Source organism: Hakea prostrata, chromosome 3 (genome assembly GCF_041222555.1).
Source record: "Hakea prostrata isolate BN-2017 chromosome 3, UWA_Hpros_2, whole genome shotgun sequence".
NCBI lineage: Eukaryota > Viridiplantae > Streptophyta > Magnoliopsida > Proteales > Proteaceae > Hakea > Hakea prostrata.
The window spans coordinates 7,760,260-7,779,324 of NC_142602.1; the positions used below are offsets into that span (position 1 = coordinate 7,760,260).

Below are 19,065 nucleotides of genomic sequence, written 5' to 3' on the forward strand. Positions count from 1 at the left end.
AGCCGGAAATGTGGAAAAGGTCAAAAATCCAGAACACATCTATCCCATGAACAAGCCCAGAAGCAATGCTTGCTTAGAAAATGTCAAAACCTTGAACAGAAGGTTCTTCTAGAGAGATCATGATAACGCCAACAACAGAGAGACAAAATGATGATCGTGAGGCAAATCTTCCTTTGACTTTTGACTAACTTCTTTTTTTAAACAAGCTATTAACAAAAAAACAAAAGGAGAAAAGGTAAACTATGCTGTTTAATCACTCGAAAGCCACATCATATCATATCAGAATTCAGAACATATCATATACACGAAGAATTTCCTATAGTTTTATTTTCCCTCAGAACCCAAAAAAGAGTATGACCCAAAAAACAAAACTAAACAACTAAGAAAATTTAAGAGAAGAAATTAAACGAGGGACGAATCTCCGGCGGTTCGCACAAGCAGCGGATGATGCTTCAAATGCCGAAAAATTTCCGGATGTTGGAGCGAGAAGGAAGATAGCACGCCGCGCACAGAAGCTTGAACGACGTTTTCACCGGCACCGGCGGCCTTTGTCTGCCACCGCTACCCGAAAGCAGGGATTTCTCTGCCGAGATCCATGGAGGACTTGGCGCTTATCGGAATCGAAGCATACCTGGAAGAGAAATCGCGGAAGATACGATCTTCGTCCATATCAATGTCTTGCCCGCGCCCTTCATCAAAATTGAGCGCATAGCTCAAAGGGTCGTATTGGAATTTGCCGTCCTTCCACGCTAATCCTCCATTTTTGTTGGTGTTGCCGTTCTTGTTGAATCTTCGAATGAATGTTTTCCAGCGTGGCCCAGCAATGATCTCCGACCATTCCCTAACCTTCAAAACTGCATTCCAACCTTTCCTCCACCACTTGCTCTCTTCGTTATCGGCGGTCTTGCTCCGACCGTTGTTGTTGTTGGCAAAACAACACTGCTCATCGTTCTCGGAATTCCCGATTCTCTCCCACCAAACAGGATGTCCTCTTCCGCCGGAATTCGATCTCTCCGAACCAAAACATGGCATCCAGGAGCAGCAACCTGATCTCTTGGCGAACATTAGATCCGGGACCTCTTCACCATTCTCATGATTATTATTCTGTTCCATGCCCATCTCGGCGACCAAGATCAAGATCAAGAAACAATTGGGTTAGCGAAAGAGGAGACAGAAGGCAGATGATGGGGTACGATATGCTCACTGTCTCTCTCTCTTCGCCACCCTTGCTTCTTTTCTAGCGCCGTGACCTCTCTTGGTTTCCTTCGCCGGCGTGAGAGGTGAGAGAGGTGAGAGAGGGTTGGAGCAGAAAATAAACACTTATAACGGCTATCAAGAACTTGTAATGCCTTTATTCTGACAATAACTCAGCTGGTAATTGCCAATTGCCAGTTGTTACCTACCCGGCTACCCGTAAGCCCTAACGGCTCCTTTTCTTTTTTGTTAGGCGAGGCGAAGCGAAGCATTAAGCAAAGCGGTTATGGTTGAACCCGGGAAACGTTGCCCTTTTATTTCCGTTTCGTTATATCAACGGTCCAAACTCATTCAAGAACAAGATCAAGTTGGCGCTCACCAACGTTCCTTAACGCTGGGTCAACAACGCGTCGTGGGTTTGGTCCGATTTTTACTTCATCTCATCCCGGTCCAGTTTGGTTCGGCCTGGTCTATGGATATTGACGATATCGCCCTTGTGTTTCAGTCGTTTGACTCTTTTGACAAGGTGGCAACATTATACAAGAGAAAGATAGCCGGCATCTTTGTTAATCAATGAATTAGTCTTCTTAGTATTTATTATTATTATTATTGATGATGATGAAATAAGTTTGATAAAAGAGTTGGAAGAAGAATAAGAATATTGCTTTCATAATCTTTTTTCTATTTTTATTAATTTATTTCGAGAGAACCGTTTGTTTGTATTTTTTAATGGTGAAAGCCATTTGGAAATCTAACGATAAGATTATAAATAATTTAGATATTAAGGGGATCAACGGCAGAGGCATAGCTGTATCTACAAAATAATTAGAAATAATTTGTCGCATCTTAAATTCAATTATAAAAAAATATATATATAAAGGTAGTAAATGAATTACAGATTGAAAGAGAAAATTCCAGATTGGATGCAAATATCTCACTGATACCAACTAGTTTGTTAGCTATTTCATAAATGAAAATGGGCCCCACCCACAGCCCACAGCCCACAGTGTGGCTATCGGAGCCTGGAGGAGAATAATAATAATATATAAAAGCAACAGATGTGTATTGTTTTGATTGGTCGTGGAAGTTAAATCAATACACGCGTAGAGGGTTAAACAGTAAAAATATACATAAGGTCCCAACTCCCATATCCAGAGTAATAAGTGAAAAATCATTATTCCCCAGGGGGGAGCTGGGCTCAAAATTTAAGGCCCAATGCAGAGTCTGAACTCATTAGGCCTCCTGGGCTTGAGCCCAGCCCAGCCCAGCCCAGCTACAATATACAGTAATTCAGCAATTTCATATTTAGAAGCATTAAAATCAAATAGGTTTCAAGTCTACAACTTTCCACTTCTTCCTCTCATATCCCATGGGCCTCTAGTCTTTGTGTATTGGTAGATGACGACAAAATGAACCTTAAAGTAAGATTATAGGATTGTTATTGACTAATATGTATTCTTGGAATGGAATTTGAATATTAGATGTACATTGAATTCTTCTTTATTTGTTAGCTTTAGAGTGATCATGGATACCCATAATGGCATAATCTATTCAAATAAGTAATCCCATCAATCTGCTAAGTTTAGATTTGCATCCATGAAAAAAAACCCTGAGCAACTAAGAGACAAATTCCTTTATAAATATTGACAATGCTTTTATTAAACTAATAATGAAATTTTGATATCCTAAGCATATGCTTATGTAAATTTAGTGTTCTCTTAACCCACCAAAAAAACAAGTAATTAAATAAAAATAAATAATCTCACAATGAGATTAATGCTGATGGAAAATTTTCTACTTGGTAATGCTAGATGCTTTAGGATTAGGACAGTTACTACACTGAAACCAAATATTTATATTCAATAATATTTTTGGTGTCACAATGAAAAGTATTAAATTTCCTTGTATATGCAAAAGATTGAGATGATATGAATGCACAATTATTGACAAAAGCATCCATTTGTTTTGACAATGAATTTTTTAGTGCTTATGAAAAATGTGACAAAAAAAATATGAAATCTTTGATGGCTCCATGTCAAACTTGAGGAAGAACTCATAATTCCAATGTTACCTGTGGTTTTTTTTTTTATTCAACAAGTTTCTTCCATTCTATTGCTATTATACATATTAAAACAATATCATGTTTCCCACAAGCAGCCATACCTACAATATTTCTTCCAATTCGTTTCAAGAAAGATTTGAAATGTCCATTATCATTAATAACCTTCAATAAACCAATAATTACCTATTATTAAGTCTTTTTTCTTTCTCTCTCACCCTATAATCCCTCCTCCCCTTCCATCTCTTTCTTACTTAACTAAAGTGTTAATTATATTGTTCACTCTATTTATTATTTATTATTTTAGAATTTTAAATATATTATTATTTAAGTTTATTCTTTTAGTTTAATATAAAGCATTATAGATGATGACATATATATATATATATATATATATATATATATATATATATATATATATATATATATATATATATATATATATATATATATATATATATAAGGTCGACTATATAAAAAGGGGAAAAAACAAGAAAGTACAGCTATACAATATTTGCTATAATCTATTAGACAATAAGACCATCCAAGTTTAATGATATAAAGTCTAAACAAATCTGCAGCAGAAGAAAAAAAAATATTTATTTATATCTAAACTAATCTGTATTTAACTATATCAGTCACATTCTTCTCAACTTAATTGATAATGATACAGATAATGCCTCAACTAAATCTAAGCAATCTTGCCGTATGACTTGGTTCTTCTTCAACCAATGATTTAATCCTCAGATACTAAATTTCAGCATTAGATGATGTTTCCCACAAACCCACCAGCAATCTTCAGTAGCTTCTATTAAAGATAAATGTATTTTTTTTTTAATCAAACCCTTAGATAATCTATTCTCATAGCTTCCCATGCGATGCACGAGTGGGTTTCTTGTAGTATTTATTCCTAAAGTTTTTACTATTATTTAGTTCTCAGCGACATCTACACTCTTGAATAACTGCAGGAAAAACTCAGAAAATGATTGATCAGCCCGGTCTATACATTGTATGTGAAAGGGATATAACCAATTCATTTGTTTATCTATTATGAATTAATACGACATGGTATATCCATTGTGTCTTTCATATTTTATATTTGTCCAATTGAAAAGTCAAATGTGAAGCCAGCTTGATGAGTTATAGAAAGAAAAATATATGCAAAACCTCCTTGCTCCCAGAAATTCTTGATTTTCCTTAAGTTATGAAATATCAAAATTAATTGTAATATGCTTTACCTTGCATTGCACGGGCTTCTACTAATATTAAGTAATCCCTCCAAAGAAATATATATATATATATATATATATATATATATATATATATATATATATATATATATATATATATATATATATATATATATATATATATATATATATACTTTTCACTTAATCATAGTTTAGGTTTAAACATCGTTCTCAACAATAATGGACCATTTCTCTCGTGAGTTTCGTGTGATCAAATATATCAATAGTTAACTTAATTGCTAACGAAAATTCCAACTATAAATGTTTATGAACCACCTAGGCTAACAGCCCTTCAAGATGAACTACCTAGCTTCCATGGCCACAATACTCAAACATCACCAATCACTTATCCTTGTTCTCTTCTTGAGCTCTTTGATCTTGTCCTTCGCATCCACCAAAGCCCGCCCAGTTAAGCATCACCATCGCAGCATGTTGAGAAACAGAAGCACAAATATTTCTGGGGTTCCAACTGATCTACCTGCAGCAGCCGTAGTCATGATCAAATCGTCGGGTTCAGGAATGGCGCGGATCCATCACATATATTTGAGTTTCATGGTGGATACCACAAAATATGGTCCAAGTCCTGGTGAGGGGAACCGCTAGAACTCGTAAATTTATCAGTGCGTGCATGCAATACTCCATTGTTGAATTGGCTCATTCATTCTGCTTTGATTTGCCATATAGAACAGCCCAAACTCCTGCTAATTAACATGACTAGCAGGATTCATATATATGCAATTCCATTCAACAAAGAAGACAATGTATAATTTTCTCATCTACTTATTCACATAGATCAATCAATCTTGCACTCTGCGCCCCTGGGTGTCTTTTGGTCATAGTCAAACTCAGCTCATAAGGGGATGATCAACATTGGGTTTTGGTGTCAAAGATCCAAACTGTAAACACGAAGAATAAAAGGATGATCATCGTTGGGAAATAAAGGTTGTCCAGGAACCTATAAACTTCTCTATTCAGAACCAAAGTATCCACCTGCATGAGAACTCGACATCTTCGGCAGATATCATGGTGCCATGATCTGAGAACCAAATCTGTTTCATAAACTATTACAGCACCTTTGTGTTTATTTATTTTAAATTGTTTCCCTACTTTTCTTTTGATATGTGATATATATGAAGTATCAGGTAACATATATAATAGTAAGGTTAGTGCAGGAAATGACCTCTAATTTATTGAACACAAATTCCAGAAACAGAACATTTTTTTTTTTGGGGTGTATGCAATTATGGTAAATTCTGAAGGAGAGCAAGTAATTTAATCAAAATAGAATGATCCAAAAGAATCATCTTGATAAAAAGGAAAAAGATAATTTCAATTTTGTTTTGGACAGTTTCACAAAACTAGGACACAAGAAAAGCAGTCAGTTTGTAGAAGATAGCACACATACTGCAAGTAAACAGAAGAAGATAAAATGAACACACTACAAGAGCAGAAGCAGCAGCACAACAAGAAGCAGCCCTAACCCTATTCAATTTTCAATTTGAAGTCATACTATATAGCAGACCTAAATCATACATATTCTTTCTCACCACATTTTTTTAATAAAATCTTTAACACCACTTATCTTACGATTATTTTAAGCAGTATGTTTCTAATTCTTCTATTTCCTTTGATCTAACATTTAATGTGTATCTTTTAATATTTACAAAAGATCCACAATACTCTGACCCCCAAAAAAAAAACGCTATAAATAGAACCAGTCGATACAGTAGCTAAAGGTCTTACCGAAAGAAAAAGAAACAGTAAATAAAAGGGAAACTAATAAGAAGGTAAGTTAAAGAAAAAGATTCGAACTAGTCAATCACGAAGCTTGAAGTTGCAGGCCACCATCACCATGGACAGTCCAGAACAGTTTGGTAGCAGCATCAACCATAGTCGCATCCACAGCAACAGCACCAAAGACAGCTCTGAAAGCACCACAAACAACCGCTGGCATCGAAGCGTTGGTTTTCCAAGAAACCCTAATCACGTTCCGCAATCCTAACCCCAGCCCCTCAGCAGCACAGGCGTCCACATTGGATACTTCAACGATGCGAAGATTCAGATCGTTGCCTGAAATTTCTGCATTCCGTGAGAGTGATCTAAGCCCGACAGATGTTTCTATAACGCCGGCACCCAAAATGCTCAAGGCTTTATTGTTCTCGCGGGAAAAAGAGGGGTGGGTCATGGCCTGACGAAGCAAACCTCTGCTCTTGAACTCATAACTGCAGATGAAAGACGAATGTAGGAGGATAAATATACACAAATGATTTAGGGTTTACGATTTTTTCATGAGAGCAAAACGGGAGATAGTGGAGTAGGACACCATACCCAAGTTGCTTCTGTAGGTTTTCTAGGGCAACATCGAACGGTGAAGAACGCTTGGAGGTCAAAATTGATCCTTCATAGTCGACGCTATTTCCCTGCAGGCAAACTCGCTCAGATGGTGAAGGGTTTTAGAATAAACTTTGTAATTTTTTGTGAAATCAACTTCGTAAATTAATTCTTCTCACTTGCTGCTGCTGATCTTCGCTTTCATTGTTACCTGAAGAAAGTGAGAGAAGGAAATGAAAATGGCGACGAAAATCAACCCTATACGCATGTTTGAAGTTGCTTCAGGCTCAGGGGATGAATTCTGAGTCCGTTCGTAGTCCTCGTTAATCTAATCACTCTGGTCTGATGGGGTCTGATGGTTTCTTGGAGACCAAATTTTTTAGGAGTCGGTAAATGGACAGAGATTTGTCCTGTACAGGAGGAAGGCCCACACTAAATTTTAACAAAATGGGAAATATAATTTTTGTTATTTTATAAAAATTCATTTAATTTTTAAAATTTACAAAAGGAATTTCATCAATTTCCTACTGCCAACGTCTCTTATAAGTTATAACTGAATCAGACCCCAGGCCTATAAAATACACAAAAAAGAAGGGAAATGGGGTTCTCCTCAGACGCTTCTCAGATGTTAGGAAGGCCATGAAAAAAAAAAAAAAAATGTTAGGAAGGCCATGAAAAAGAAGCTTGCCAAGCAGTTCTCCCTGAGATATTGATTCTTAAAGGTAATTTAACGGTGTGATTATGTAACTTAATAAACTTTAGACGTATAAAATGTAAAATAAAAATAGTATTTATAATTAAACTCCTGCCATTTGATTCTTCGATCTTATTTTGATTACATGGCGCAATCACCACCGTTGGCAACAACTACTGCAAATAAAAATCCGGATTCTAATGGAGAGCCTGCCTAGTCAAGGATCAACTACTAAGACCTTTACCATCAAAGAGTAGCAATCAAGAAGTCTTGTTAGCATATATAAAATAATCTTTATCTCCTAATATAAAACGGTAAATTTCCAAAAATTTCCAATCAAAAAGAAGGAAAAAAAAAGTTTTGATTTTCATTTTTCACTTTGATGAGAAAACTACTGGGTTGGTCGGTGGATGTTGTGGTATCCAGTGTTCAATGAACGGTAGGTGAATTCCATTAAATTTCATCTTTTGTTGGTTGTCCCTTATCTGAACCAGACCATTCCTCTTGGGTTTTGTAGATTGATCATAGGTATCTAGGGAAGGATTTTAGGATTTGAGTTCCGTTTATTTGCTCCTTCATTCTTTGTATGCTTCAATCCAACAGTCCGCTAAACTGTCATGTGCATTAATTGCACATAACAAGAGCAAAACCGGCAATGCGATAGTCAAACTTTTCAATAACGGGAACCAGACCAGCTGCTCCAGCTGTTTGTTAGCTTTGTCAGACCCAGAACTTCCTTCATGTGTTAAGATATTTTGTATACTTGTATTTTGTAGTCTTTTTGTTGCAAGATTGTATTTTGTACATGTTGGACCAGGTCATATAACTTGATTGAAGCATTCAAGCATGAACATAGTAAAAGATATGAGGAACAAATGTGTCGTTTCTTCTTGTTAAAAATGCTTTTGGTTTATGTTTCTCAATTGATACTAATATTTCAGTTTACTTGGTTGTTGTTAGGTTACTTAATTTTGAACCATCACTTATGTGTTAAAACCTCTCTCTTGTGATTTTGTACTACAAAAGACTAAAATTACCATTGTTACTTTTTTAGATCTAGGAGTAGCCTGTATATGGTTGGTGGTAGGATTGGGAGCTGTTGCTCTCGTCTCTTACCTTCTCTTAGCCTGCATTTGCAGAAGAGAACACACATACCGGAGTCTGGAAGTAAACAACACAAAGAAGTTCTAGTCCTACTCAATTAAATGGTGTAAACTATATGGATATTTGTTCTCAACTTCATTTAATTTGAGGCCATGCTACATCTAAGACTTTTTTTTATTTTAAGTAATCATATAAGACTAAACTATATATAATATTATTTTCGGCATGCATCTAGTTCATCTATTTCCTTTGATCTACTGGGATATTTAATGTGTATCTTCTAATATATACAAAAGATCCATAATACTCCAACCGAAAAAAACCCACACAGGAGAACCAGTCGACACAGTAGATAAGGTCTTACCGGAATAAAAGAAGAAAGAAACAGTAACTATAAGAGATACTAATAAGAGCACAAGATAAGAAAGAGATTCAAACTAGTCAATCACGAAGCTCGAAGTTGCAGGCTACCATCACCATGGACAGTCCAGAACAGTTTGATAGCAGCATCAACCGATGTCGCATCCACAGCAACAGCACCAAAGACAGCTCTGAAAGCACCACAAACAACCGCTGGCATCGAAGCGTTGGTTTTCCGAGAAACCCTAATCACGTTCTGCAATCCTATCCCCAGCCCCTCAGCAGCACAGGCGTCCGCATTGGACATTTCGACGATGCGAAGATTTAGATCCTTGCCTGAAATTTCTGCATTCCGTGAGAGTGATCTAAGCCCGACAGATGTTTCTATAACGCCGGCACCCAAAATGCTCAAGGCTTTATTGTTCTCGCGGGAAAAGGAGGGGTGGGTCATGGCCTGACGAAGCAAACCCCTGCTCTTGAACTCATAACTGCAGATGAAAGACGAATATAGGAGGATAACTATATGATAACACAAAAAGATTTAGGGTTTACGATTTTTTCATGAGAGCAAAAAGGGAGATAGTGGAGTAGGAGTGTAGGACACCATACCCAAGTTGCTTCTGTAGGTTTTCTAGGGCAACATCGAACGGTGAAGAACGCTTGGAGGTCAAAACTGATCCTTCATAGTCGGCGCTACTTCCCTGCAGGCAAACTCGCTCAGATGGAGAAGGGTTTTAGAATAAACTTTGTAAAAAAGAAAATAAAAAATTGGTGAAATTAACTTTGTAAATTAATTCTTCTCAATTGCTGCCACTGATCTTTGCCTTCATTATTACCTGAAGAAAGTGAGAGAAGGAAATGAAAATGGCGATGAAAATCAACACGATACGCATCTTTGAAGTTGGCTCAGGCTCAGGGGAAGGGGAGGGGATGAATTCTGAGTCTGTTCGTAGTCTTCCTTACTCTATCTAATCACTCTCTGGTCTGGTGGTTTCTTGGAGACCAAGTTTTGGGGAGTCGGTAAACGGGCATATGTGCTTTTTTCACATCTCTTTCATCCCATGTTAGGAGGAAGGCCCACACCTTTCGAAGTTGGAGAAAATTAAGGCTGGCGACTGGCGTGACTCGGAAGAATCCGGAACTCAGTCAAAATGGTGGGGATCAGTAACTGTGGCTGGTACAGCGTACACCCCTTTAGTGCTCTTCTTGGGTTTTGCCGATTGATCATGGGTACCTGCGGAAGGATTTAGGGTTTGAGTTCCGATTATTGCTCCTTCATTTTTCGTTGCGAGACTCTGAATATTTCTACACCAATGGCATTCTCGTACATGCTCATCTTTACTCTCGTCTATCTATTTTCAGGATCAGGTAAGCTATGTAGATGCTTTTACTGTTTCTGTTTTGAATGCATTATAGATGTTCGGCTATTTCCTTTCTTTTACTTGACTGGGAAGGTGAAAAAATAATTTGGATTCTGCGTGCACTTCACGAGTTCAAACCATCTTCTTCGATGCTTTAACAGCTTCGCCGGAGCTAGTCCTAGAGGAAGGTTATACCGTGTCAACTGTTCTTGACGGCGACAAACTAAATATCAATCCATATTTAGTACTGCCTCGACCTAGTACCAATGATCTCGTCGTCCTCGACTCCTTTGGGAATATCTTTTACACAGTCTCTTTCCCCATTTCTGAAGGTATTAAGTTAACCCAAGCTCGTAACTCAAATTTGAAATGAGTGATAGCGATTCGAAGTCTGCCTTTTTTGAACTTCTAGTTTTTGGGTGTTTTCTCTGTTTGTCTTGCAGAAAGCAAGATTAATCAGCTTGGAGGTAATGGTAGCGTGGGGTTTTCTGATAAAGATTCTAAATCTGCTACATTTAATCACCCAAAGAGCTTCACTGTTGATATGCGGGGGAATGTTTACGTCGCTGACAAGAATAATCACGCGATTCGGAAGATCAGCAAGTCGGGTATGCTTTACCTTCTATTTCTATGTCTGGGATTTGAGCTACTCTGCTGGTGCTTCATGGTTACTATGCGTGGGGTTTTTTTCATTTGATGTCCCTAGGTGTGACTACAATCGCTGGAGGCTATTCAAAGGGGCCTGGTAGAGTGGATGGACCTGCACAGAATGCATCTTTCTCAGCTGATTTTGAACTTGCTTTTATACCCGAAAGATGTGCACTGTTGATTTCTGATCGTGGGAATAGGCTGATCCGCCAGATAAATCTCAAGCCAGAGGATTGTGGGAAGGTTTCACAATTAGGTATTTGCTACACTGTTTATGCACAAATTAATGGTCAAATTGCATTTCTCAATTTCACTGTTAATTTATGTTTTAACTTAAAGACAGGGATATGGAAAACCAAACACACGCCAATCATAGGACACCAATTTACCTCATTCACTTGATGTCAAAAGATCCTAACTGGATTACTAATTAAAGGGGGAAGGATTTTCAAGTGCACAAAACATTATAGAATTAAATATTTGTAAGGGAAAGGAACTTGGGGTCATGATAATCATGCAACCTTGTTCTTGTCAAATCACTTTTGCCATGCAGGATGCAGCTTGGGTAGAAAATATACTTCTTGAAAGTAACTCCACCCTTTCATTGGTTAATTTTCAAACCCAAATGGGTAGAGAAAGTTGCTCAATCCTATGTACATTTTCATAATGGTTGTAATTCTTCTCTTTAGGCTGAACAACTACCTGTCCTTGTTTGGGGCTGAAACTTGACGGTTGATATGTAATATGTTGCCATTTCCTCCTCACATGGATGAATTCACATCGATCCATGGGCAGGTTGCTGCCAATGACCAAGGTTCAACCTGCCCATGACCAAGTTTCTCTGTACTTCTGCATGAATTCAGAAAATGGTCGTATAGAATGTATGAGCAGGTTGTTGGATACAATGGAGGATCTAGTGCACGTATGTCCGACTTCAGCAAATAGTCAAATAGAAAGTGATTGTGCACTATGCTATTGCTTTAGCCTTTAATCATGGATCTTTTTTATAAACAGTTGTCAGATCAGACGGTCAAACTTTTCAATGAACGGAACCAGATCAGCCACTCCAGCTGGTTGTCAGCTTGGTCACAAGACTTCATATCATGTGTTAAGATGTTCTGTATACTTGTATTTTGTAGTCATTGTTCAGCTAATCCGGCTCTCCAGGTTGGATCACGTCTTGTAACTTGATTGAAGTATTCGAGCATGAACATCATCAAAGATATGAGGAACAAATTGTTGTTTCTTTTTTAGAGGAAACCTCATGTTACAAATGTTTTTGTTTTATGTTTCTAGGTTTGTAGTAGTATTTCTCAGCTGTCAGGTTACTCGTATTATTTTGAACCATCAATTATGTGCTAGAAAATCCTTTTCTTGTTATTTTGTACAGATGACAACTAAAATTGAATCATTATTTTTTCAGACCTGGGAGTGGCCTGTATCTGGTTGGTGGGAGGACTGGGAGCTGTGGGAGTACTTGTTCTCATTTCTTACCTTCTCATCTTTCGTGTAAGTGTTTATTTTTGTTATATTAGATATTCCATGAGGTTGTTAGAATATGCTAAAACCTTCTTGAATTGAACTGTGTAGATGCGAAGTCAGCGGTCACAGCTGTTTCAACATGACATGGAATCACTGCCAAATCATTCTGGCGAGACACCTTCTGATAATCTGCTCCGACAACATAAGCGTAGTTGCTAGCTCCAGATCTTGCACTCTTTAGCTTGTCAGGCTGATCCTATGTTATTTTTCTCCTATGTATAGGGTACACATCTCTTGAGTAGAATATAATGGTTTCTCGAAGGAATATGTAGATTACATTTTGCTGCTTGATTCAGATGGTGCAAGTATCACAAGTTGACAAAGACAATGTATTTTTGCCAACCAGTTGAAGGATTTAATTTCCTTTGATGGATGCCTGGATGCATCTGAGAGGTTGGAGTTCATTAAGCAGGGAAATGAAGATTATAAAGCAATTGATGTTTTAACTGAGTTGTGGAAAGGTGGATGTGTGAAGTGGGCTAACTTTATGGATTAAGCAGGCCAGGGTGATCAGGCAAACACAGCGGGATCTCTAGTAGGTGCAGAACAATCGTCTTTGGTTAAGAGGGATGAACTTTGATTAAGATTAAGAGAGATTTCCAATGTCAGTTTAAGTGTTGTAAATATATGAGAGCTCCATGGCATTTGTATTGGGATGATTATGGTACATGAGTATTTTCTGATATTATGTGATACCTGTTTTTCTTGCCTGTCTTGTGTCAATGAGTTGCAGGGTCTTAGACTCTGAGAGAACGGCCGGGAGGAAGGGAAAGAATATATAAACTTTGACCCAGCTCTGCAATCGTGTTCATGGTTCGGCTGATCCATGCATTAAAATGCTATAATATAATTGGATGTTCGAAACAAAATTTTATTTATGGGTTCTGCATTATATCTTTGTTACGCCAGGTAACTCAAGTTAAAAACAGATGCAAGTTGTAGCTTGTCGGCTGCTGAAAGCCTAAAAATACAAGCTGTAGGTTTGGAGCGTGTGTTCAATTCATTGTCTTATCCTCCCTGTTTATATTTGAATTGGAATCAGCTTCTGGCGGACCAAATAGTCAATGGCCAGATACAACTCTCTGATTACCGTTGAGATGAACGTACGTAATCCCGGCTTCGTCACTTCAGACATTTGAGACTCCAATGCAAGCAGCCCATCGGTATACAGCTTCAATTCTGCTTTTCTAATAATTTCAGTCTCTGTGAGGTCTTAGGCTGATAACCGAGATGAATGGAAAAAGATAAATTGGGAAATTCAAAAAACCAACCTGCAGTTCAGAATGACTTCATCATCTAATTCAAATATAGTTTTGTGGTCATCAGCAATGCAATTGTGTTATAAAGAGAGAAATTTTGTTGGTGGTGGGAGGTGAGAGTGAATATCAACAGGGGAATGACTGAATTTTAGAGAATCAAGATTACCCGAACCAAAACCAGCAACAAAACTGTCCTTACAATTAATTCTTCACATATCATATTGAAATTGCCTATGTACCTGTATCTATAAATATCAATTGATGAGAGAAAAAGAGGTGAAAAAAAGGTAAAAATCTAGGTAGCTTTTACATGTAGCAGAGAGAATTATCAGTAACCATGGGAGTAACCCATATAACCTCCACGTGAGCGGATATTGTGATGATTATAAATAGGATCACCATAGTTCACAGGTTTTATCACCACTGCTTCACGTCGACCGTCTTGTTCCTGAACAGCACCAAACACAATCTCATTGGTTGTCTCACAACTTTGTTCATAGTATGTTTGTGGGCCAGAAGAATAATGCCGTTGATGATGCTGCTGATGCTGGGGCAGTTGTTGCCGAAAGTCACCATCCCAGCCACTATAAAAAGCTCGACTTTGCTGGAAATGGTTAGTCTTCTCTGAGTCCTTGGACATGAAAGCATAAGTCTTCCGAGGGGGTGGAGTTGGGGTTGGCGTCCTGGTTTCTATAGATGGTGGTTCATCTTCATCGGGTATCACAAAACTTTCTTGCATTGGCCAGGCATTAGGACGTTTTTGCTGTTGAAGTGGATGGTTTAGTGGCTTCCTTCTAAAACCTGAAAACAACCCACCAAATATTTCTGCCGCAGCTGCACCGGTGTCAAGGAAAAGCTTCGCAAGTGAACCGAAAAAACCTTCTTGCTTCTCTGGTAAATCAGCATCAGGAATTAATGGTGGTCTAACTGATGATTTTAGTGGAGGCCTCTGATATGGACTTGGTGGAAAGCTTGTTTTCTTACTTATGGGATCCTACAAGTATGAAAAAAGGTCAACTTTTGTATGTATTCAATAAAATTTTCCACTTCATGAGCATGAAGATAACTAGAGTAGAGCACTAGTGAGACATTTGTTATTGAAAGAATGTTTTACTCTCTAAATAAAGATTTAAGAAAAGTGAGTATAGAATTAGTCACTAACACTTTGCGAAGAGACCATTGTACCCACTCTCCTTTGCAGCAAGGCCAACATGTAACCAAAAAAGACAGCAGCAACTAGAACAGCAATCCCTTCAATGGAGGAGTACACTAACAATTTTATCCATCTCAGCATCAAAAGAATAAAGACACAGAAAAATCACCACTTTTGATCAATTTACCTAAAGGAAAACCACTCCCATATTGGTAGGCACAGTCGTCAAAGTGGAGTTGTATCTCTCGTACAGCTTGGTTTCCTCTGTCTATGACAAGAAGAGAGCAGCTGCTTCCAATATAAACAACATCAAAATCATCAGAAAACTTTGCATCTTCACTTGGCCCATCAACATGAGCCCCTCCTCGGCTCCATTTTCCTCCTGCAATTGTGGTAACCCCTTCACAAGAAAATTGAACCATATCAAAACACTGAAAACCACATAGTGTGCAGCGATATAAACCTGAAATTCCAGTTCACTTGGCGAAAATTAACTAAGTGTGATGATTTTTGCAACATTCCCAGTGTCCACTAAACATTTTCCGTCATGCTCTTGCTGTCCGCTTAATAAACTGAGGGTTTTAAGGGGGGGGGGGGGGAAAGAACTATTTGCTTCTCTAATACTCTTAAACTTAAATTGGTAAAAGAGCCAATTCCTTAGGGTATAATAATTTTCAGATAAGGACCAATCACATTACCTGCATCACTGATCTTTCTGATTGCCATGTTCATAGTGTCTGCTATGTAAATATTTCCTCTATCATCCGCTGTAATTCCCTTTGGATGATTTAACCTTGCTTCTCTGGGCTTCCCATCCACATGTCCAGAGTAACCTTCAGGTGATCCAGCAACCAGTTTTGGCCTGCTATCTGCAATTTCCATGCATTTACAACCCAAATTGATACATAGACTACCTCCATTGGATTGCTTAAAAAAGCTCATACTAGGAAGTTCAATCAGTTGCATAACTCCATCTTGGCAGTTAATAGTCAAGAAGATGAAGCTCAACAATAAAGTTTTGATTTATGTTTTGGTTGTTTAAGAATATCATAGATATCCAAGCGAGACCAGAAGTTTGAGAGATGAAATCAAAATGGGCTATGCCATAGAATTTGAGCAACAAACCAAATTCAGATAGTACGAGCAGGGGTTTGTTTGGAAAGAATCAAGGAGATCATGAAATGCAAATATGATGCATAGAACAAAGAATAAAAAGGCTAATTAGTTTTAAGCAACAATGAAGTTTGTCTTTGAAGACGCATAGGTTTAGGAAAAAGGGAAAGGTCATAAATTTCCAAAAAGATGGAACAGGGTATTCTCTATTAGTTAACTAAAAAGCCAGAGTGAAGCTATTATGTTCAACAAAAGCAACCTGTACAACAGACTTTGGGAACAAATCAATCGGGAAAAGGAACTAGATCTCTGCCCAACCTAATCAGAGACAGAATGGAAAGCTAGAAATTCAGTAATAGAAGAGAAAAATTGCAGGAATTTCGTAGCAGAACACTTGCAGCAACAAATAAGATCATGATTCCAAGAGGAATCTTAAAAATCAGATGTCATTACAGAAAACTCACTTACTTCGGGACAATGGTGAGGAGATCCGGTAAACGTTACTGTTCACAGAGTCCAAAAGCAGAATCTCCCCGCTGGGTGAAAACTCAACCGCGTACGGCTCGATTCCAAGCTTACTCCCATCGAATACCGTGTCTACAGTATAACCACTCTCGAACTTCATCATCGGACGACCGGAAACCGCTAAAAAACCATAATCCCCAACCATGGCAGAGAAAAAATCTCCATTATTCAATGACACTCAAGGACCCACTTAGTGGTAGGGTGAAGAAAGCAGAGACAATGTGGGTTCTATCTAAGAAACTTACCAGTTTTCGTGGTTGCTTTGAGGGACCATAGCCATTTAAGAAGAGCAGAGAACGCATTGGAAACAATCCCAGTAACAATTCCTGGCAGAAATAATTAGAGAGTCAGAAAAGACAATAGGAAGAAAGATCGAATCTCACTGAATCTAAAGAGCTTAGACCCACTTGCAGGAGCAGGAGTAGCAGCTGAAGCTGATGAAAGACATCCAAACAGAACCAAGAACGTGAAACCCAAAAGAACCCCATTCTTCCCCATTACTCCCACAAACTGGAGAGCCCACAAGGAGAAAGAAAAACCCAAATCCAAAAGCTCAATCTCAAGCTCTGCCGCACTCTCAGAAACCGTTTAAGCTCATCTTGGTGAGGCTGAGTAAGAGTAAGAACCAAAAACAATACAGACAATGCGCTCTTTACTTTTTCTTCCCCAGCTCTCAAGTGGGCGAGAGAGTGCGGGCGGAAACAGACAAATAGGGTTATTACTTATTAGTGTATTAATACAGAAAGATTACATGAAGACGATACAGAGATCGAACCTCTGCCCTTGTGAGTCCGAGTAGTAAAAAAAAATTGAAAGGGTTTCTGGGGTTTCTCTACTCTAGACAGTCAGTCTAGACACTAGGACAGCTTAAGGAAATCATACGCGCTCATTGACTGTGACTCAGAGTGTCATAAGTGGAGTTTTGTGTTTTTGGGTTTGCCTTTAAAGTTGTGTTTCAATCTTAATGCACACACCCCTTCTCTGTAACAGACTCACGCATCTGCTCCAGATTTTGGATGTTGTTGAAAGGAAAGTTGACAAGACAAATAAAAAGTAAGGAATATTTTCCCATACCTGTGTTCACGAGTTTCGAGGTGAGAGGTTTCATGCTTACTTTCATTCTTTTTCCAGACTACTCTTGTCCTCAAATTCCGATTCCATTTGGGGGGGGGATACCATGTGCAGGAATGGAGCTAGTACCTTCTATCCTGAAAGTGGGAGATCCAAATGGAAAGAGTATCTAGATTCTGGTAGTGCATCATCTCATATTTAAGATTCTTTTCCTACGAACATGATTGTTAAGACTATGAAGGGCTATCTATACATGAGATCCACCACATTGAATTCAATCTTCTATAAGGGATCTTCGAATCTCTGTTATTTTATATGTATTGGGAAGTGGGATTGCTACTAGGTTGCGTGTTCCCAGTGGTAATTTCTCATTTGAGAAAAAGCTCAGCTACCCTACAGGGTTTGTCATTAGAGGCCAGAGGGCACTGGGACATCGAGGTCAAACTAACCAGATCATTTATTGCTGATGGGCCTATTTCGATTTTGAAATATTGGTAAGGACTTTAATTCTGTAATATGGTGCTTCTGGCACTTCTATTGCATTCCATTCTATTATTGAGTCTTTCATATTGGCTTCTCCTTGCCGGACTGCTGTTCCTATTTGTTGTAGCCGTGGGAGTTGCTAATTGAACAAAATTGAATAGCAAGCTTGGTTTTCCATTTGGTTTTCCTCTTCAATGGGCAATGTTTTGATTTGACTTTATACCTAGTCACCAACCATGAATATGGGACCAAACTCTAAGAAACATAAGAAACAACTGGTTAATTTCATAAAAAAGAAGAGAAAAATAGAAAGGAAAGATCTTTCAGATTTCACCGAAAACAGAAAGATCTTGCTTGTGTCTAATTTTAGGTTCCTTTCAAATGCATTTTCTATTACTTGTGTTGTTTCTGGGGTTCATTGTTTCCAAGTTCTCAAACCCTGAAAATGACCAGTAGATTATAGAACTCCTGTGAGTAGGGCAAAATGGGAATACACAAATATCTCCAGTGTAACAGTGTTTTGCCACTCTCTTATCTTCACAAAAACCATGAATTAGCTGAAAATCCTTACATATAAGTATATAACCTGTTGACATTGCATTTCGGCGAAGAGCTTTCTTTATCCGAAGTGACGATAACCATTAAAATTCATTTCTATCACATTGTCCGAAGTTTCAGGATGCCCTTTTTAATGGGTGAAATCCACGGAAATTGTATCCCTACTTCCATGGACCTCTCTGAGTTCATTTTTGTTTTTCTCGAAATGATTAGTCTAGACACTAATTGGTTGTGATTTGTGAATAGAGGATCTAGATGCTAATCTTGTTTATGGTAAAACCATCTGTACACATGTGACAAAAATCCAAACAAGTAACACTAATCCACCACTAGAGACCTGAAAAATGAGAGTCAGATGCA

The 19,065-nt window shown here is 38.0% G+C and overlaps 4 protein-coding genes across 6 annotated transcripts; 1 reads left to right on the plus strand and 3 right to left on the minus strand.

Annotated features, from left to right (window-relative positions):
• Positions 1-4,630: 4,630 nt before the first annotated feature.
• LOC149020530 (protein NUCLEAR FUSION DEFECTIVE 2-like) lies at positions 4,631-7,466 on the minus strand. The gene is made up of 3 exons (XM_089148705.1): positions 7,046-7,466; positions 6,832-6,923; positions 4,631-6,725 (listed from the first exon to the last, which is right to left on the minus strand). The coding sequence occupies exons 1-3, from the start codon at positions 7,100-7,102 to the stop codon at positions 6,323-6,325; spliced, it is 552 nt and encodes a 183-aa protein (XP_089004831.1). The 5' UTR covers positions 7,103-7,466; the 3' UTR covers positions 4,631-6,322.
• Positions 7,467-7,659: 193 nt separating this feature from the next.
• Positions 7,660-9,979, minus strand: LOC149020531 (protein NUCLEAR FUSION DEFECTIVE 2-like). The gene is made up of 3 exons (XM_089148704.1): positions 9,829-9,979; positions 9,602-9,693; positions 7,660-9,480 (listed from the first exon to the last, which is right to left on the minus strand). Exons 1-3 carry the CDS (start codon positions 9,883-9,885, stop codon positions 9,078-9,080), a joined length of 552 nt encoding a protein of 183 aa, XP_089004830.1. The 5' UTR covers positions 9,886-9,979; the 3' UTR covers positions 7,660-9,077.
• A 201-nt stretch (positions 9,980-10,180) lies between these two features.
• LOC149020532 (NHL domain-containing protein) lies at positions 10,181-13,357 on the plus strand. Its single transcript, XM_089148703.1, has 6 exons — positions 10,181-10,360; positions 10,515-10,685; positions 10,797-10,961; positions 11,060-11,257; positions 12,425-12,510; positions 12,592-13,357. The coding sequence occupies exons 1-6, from the start codon at positions 10,306-10,308 to the stop codon at positions 12,700-12,702; spliced, it is 786 nt and encodes a 261-aa protein (XP_089004829.1). The 5' UTR covers positions 10,181-10,305; the 3' UTR covers positions 12,703-13,357.
• Positions 13,358-13,922: 565 nt separating this feature from the next.
• On the minus strand, positions 13,923-17,757 carry LOC149020533 (uncharacterized). 3 transcript variants are annotated; one of them, XM_089148701.1, is made up of 7 exons: positions 17,668-17,757; positions 16,839-16,919; positions 16,537-16,713; positions 15,654-15,824; positions 15,143-15,355; positions 14,965-15,071; positions 13,923-14,796 (listed from the first exon to the last, which is right to left on the minus strand). In XM_089148701.1, exons 1-7 carry the CDS (start codon positions 17,711-17,713, stop codon positions 14,131-14,133), a joined length of 1,461 nt encoding a protein of 486 aa, XP_089004827.1. In that variant the 5' UTR covers positions 17,714-17,757; the 3' UTR covers positions 13,923-14,130. The 3 variants fall into 3 exon arrangements, with proteins under 3 accessions (XP_089004827.1, XP_089004825.1, XP_089004826.1); XM_089148699.1 differs by lacking the exon at positions 17,668-17,757 and adding an exon at positions 17,001-17,640; XM_089148700.1 differs by lacking the exon at positions 17,668-17,757 and adding an exon at positions 17,001-17,639 and having other exon boundaries at positions 14,965-15,053.
• Between the last annotated feature and the right edge of the window lie 1,308 nt (positions 17,758-19,065).

Coding starts and splice junctions, on each gene's coding strand:
- LOC149020530 (XM_089148705.1), bottom strand. CDS start 7,102: ATGCGTATAGGGTTGATTTTCGTCGCCATTTTCATTTCCTTCTCTCAC. Junction 6,924..7,045: donor CCTTCTCTCACTTTCTTCAG/GTAACAATGAAA, acceptor GTTTGCCTGCAG/GGAAATAGCGTCGACTATGA. Junction 6,726..6,831: donor AACCTACAGAAGCAACTTGG/GTATGGTGTCCT, acceptor TTTCATCTGCAG/TTATGAGTTCAAGAGCAGAG.
- LOC149020531 (XM_089148704.1), bottom strand. CDS start 9,885: ATGCGTATCGTGTTGATTTTCATCGCCATTTTCATTTCCTTCTCTCAC. Junction 9,694..9,828: donor CCTTCTCTCACTTTCTTCAG/GTAATAATGAAG, acceptor GTTTGCCTGCAG/GGAAGTAGCGCCGACTATGA. Junction 9,481..9,601: donor AACCTACAGAAGCAACTTGG/GTATGGTGTCCT, acceptor TTTCATCTGCAG/TTATGAGTTCAAGAGCAGGG.
- LOC149020532 (XM_089148703.1), top strand. CDS start 10,306: ATGGCATTCTCGTACATGCTCATCTTTACTCTCGTCTATCTATTTTCA. Junction 10,361..10,514: donor CTATCTATTTTCAGGATCAG/GTAAGCTATGTA, acceptor ATGCTTTAACAG/CTTCGCCGGAGCTAGTCCTA. Junction 11,258..12,424: donor TGGGAAGGTTTCACAATTAG/GTATTTGCTACA, acceptor TTATTTTTTCAG/ACCTGGGAGTGGCCTGTATC.
- LOC149020533 (XM_089148699.1), bottom strand. CDS start 17,091: ATGGGGAAGAATGGGGTTCTTTTGGGTTTCACGTTCTTGGTTCTGTTT. Junction 15,825..16,536: donor CTCCTCACCATTGTCCCGAA/GTAAGTGAGTTT, acceptor TGGAAATTGCAG/ATAGCAGGCCAAAACTGGTT. Junction 14,797..14,964: donor CAATGGTCTCTTCGCAAAGT/GTTAGTGACTAA, acceptor TCATACTTGTAG/GATCCCATAAGTAAGAAAAC.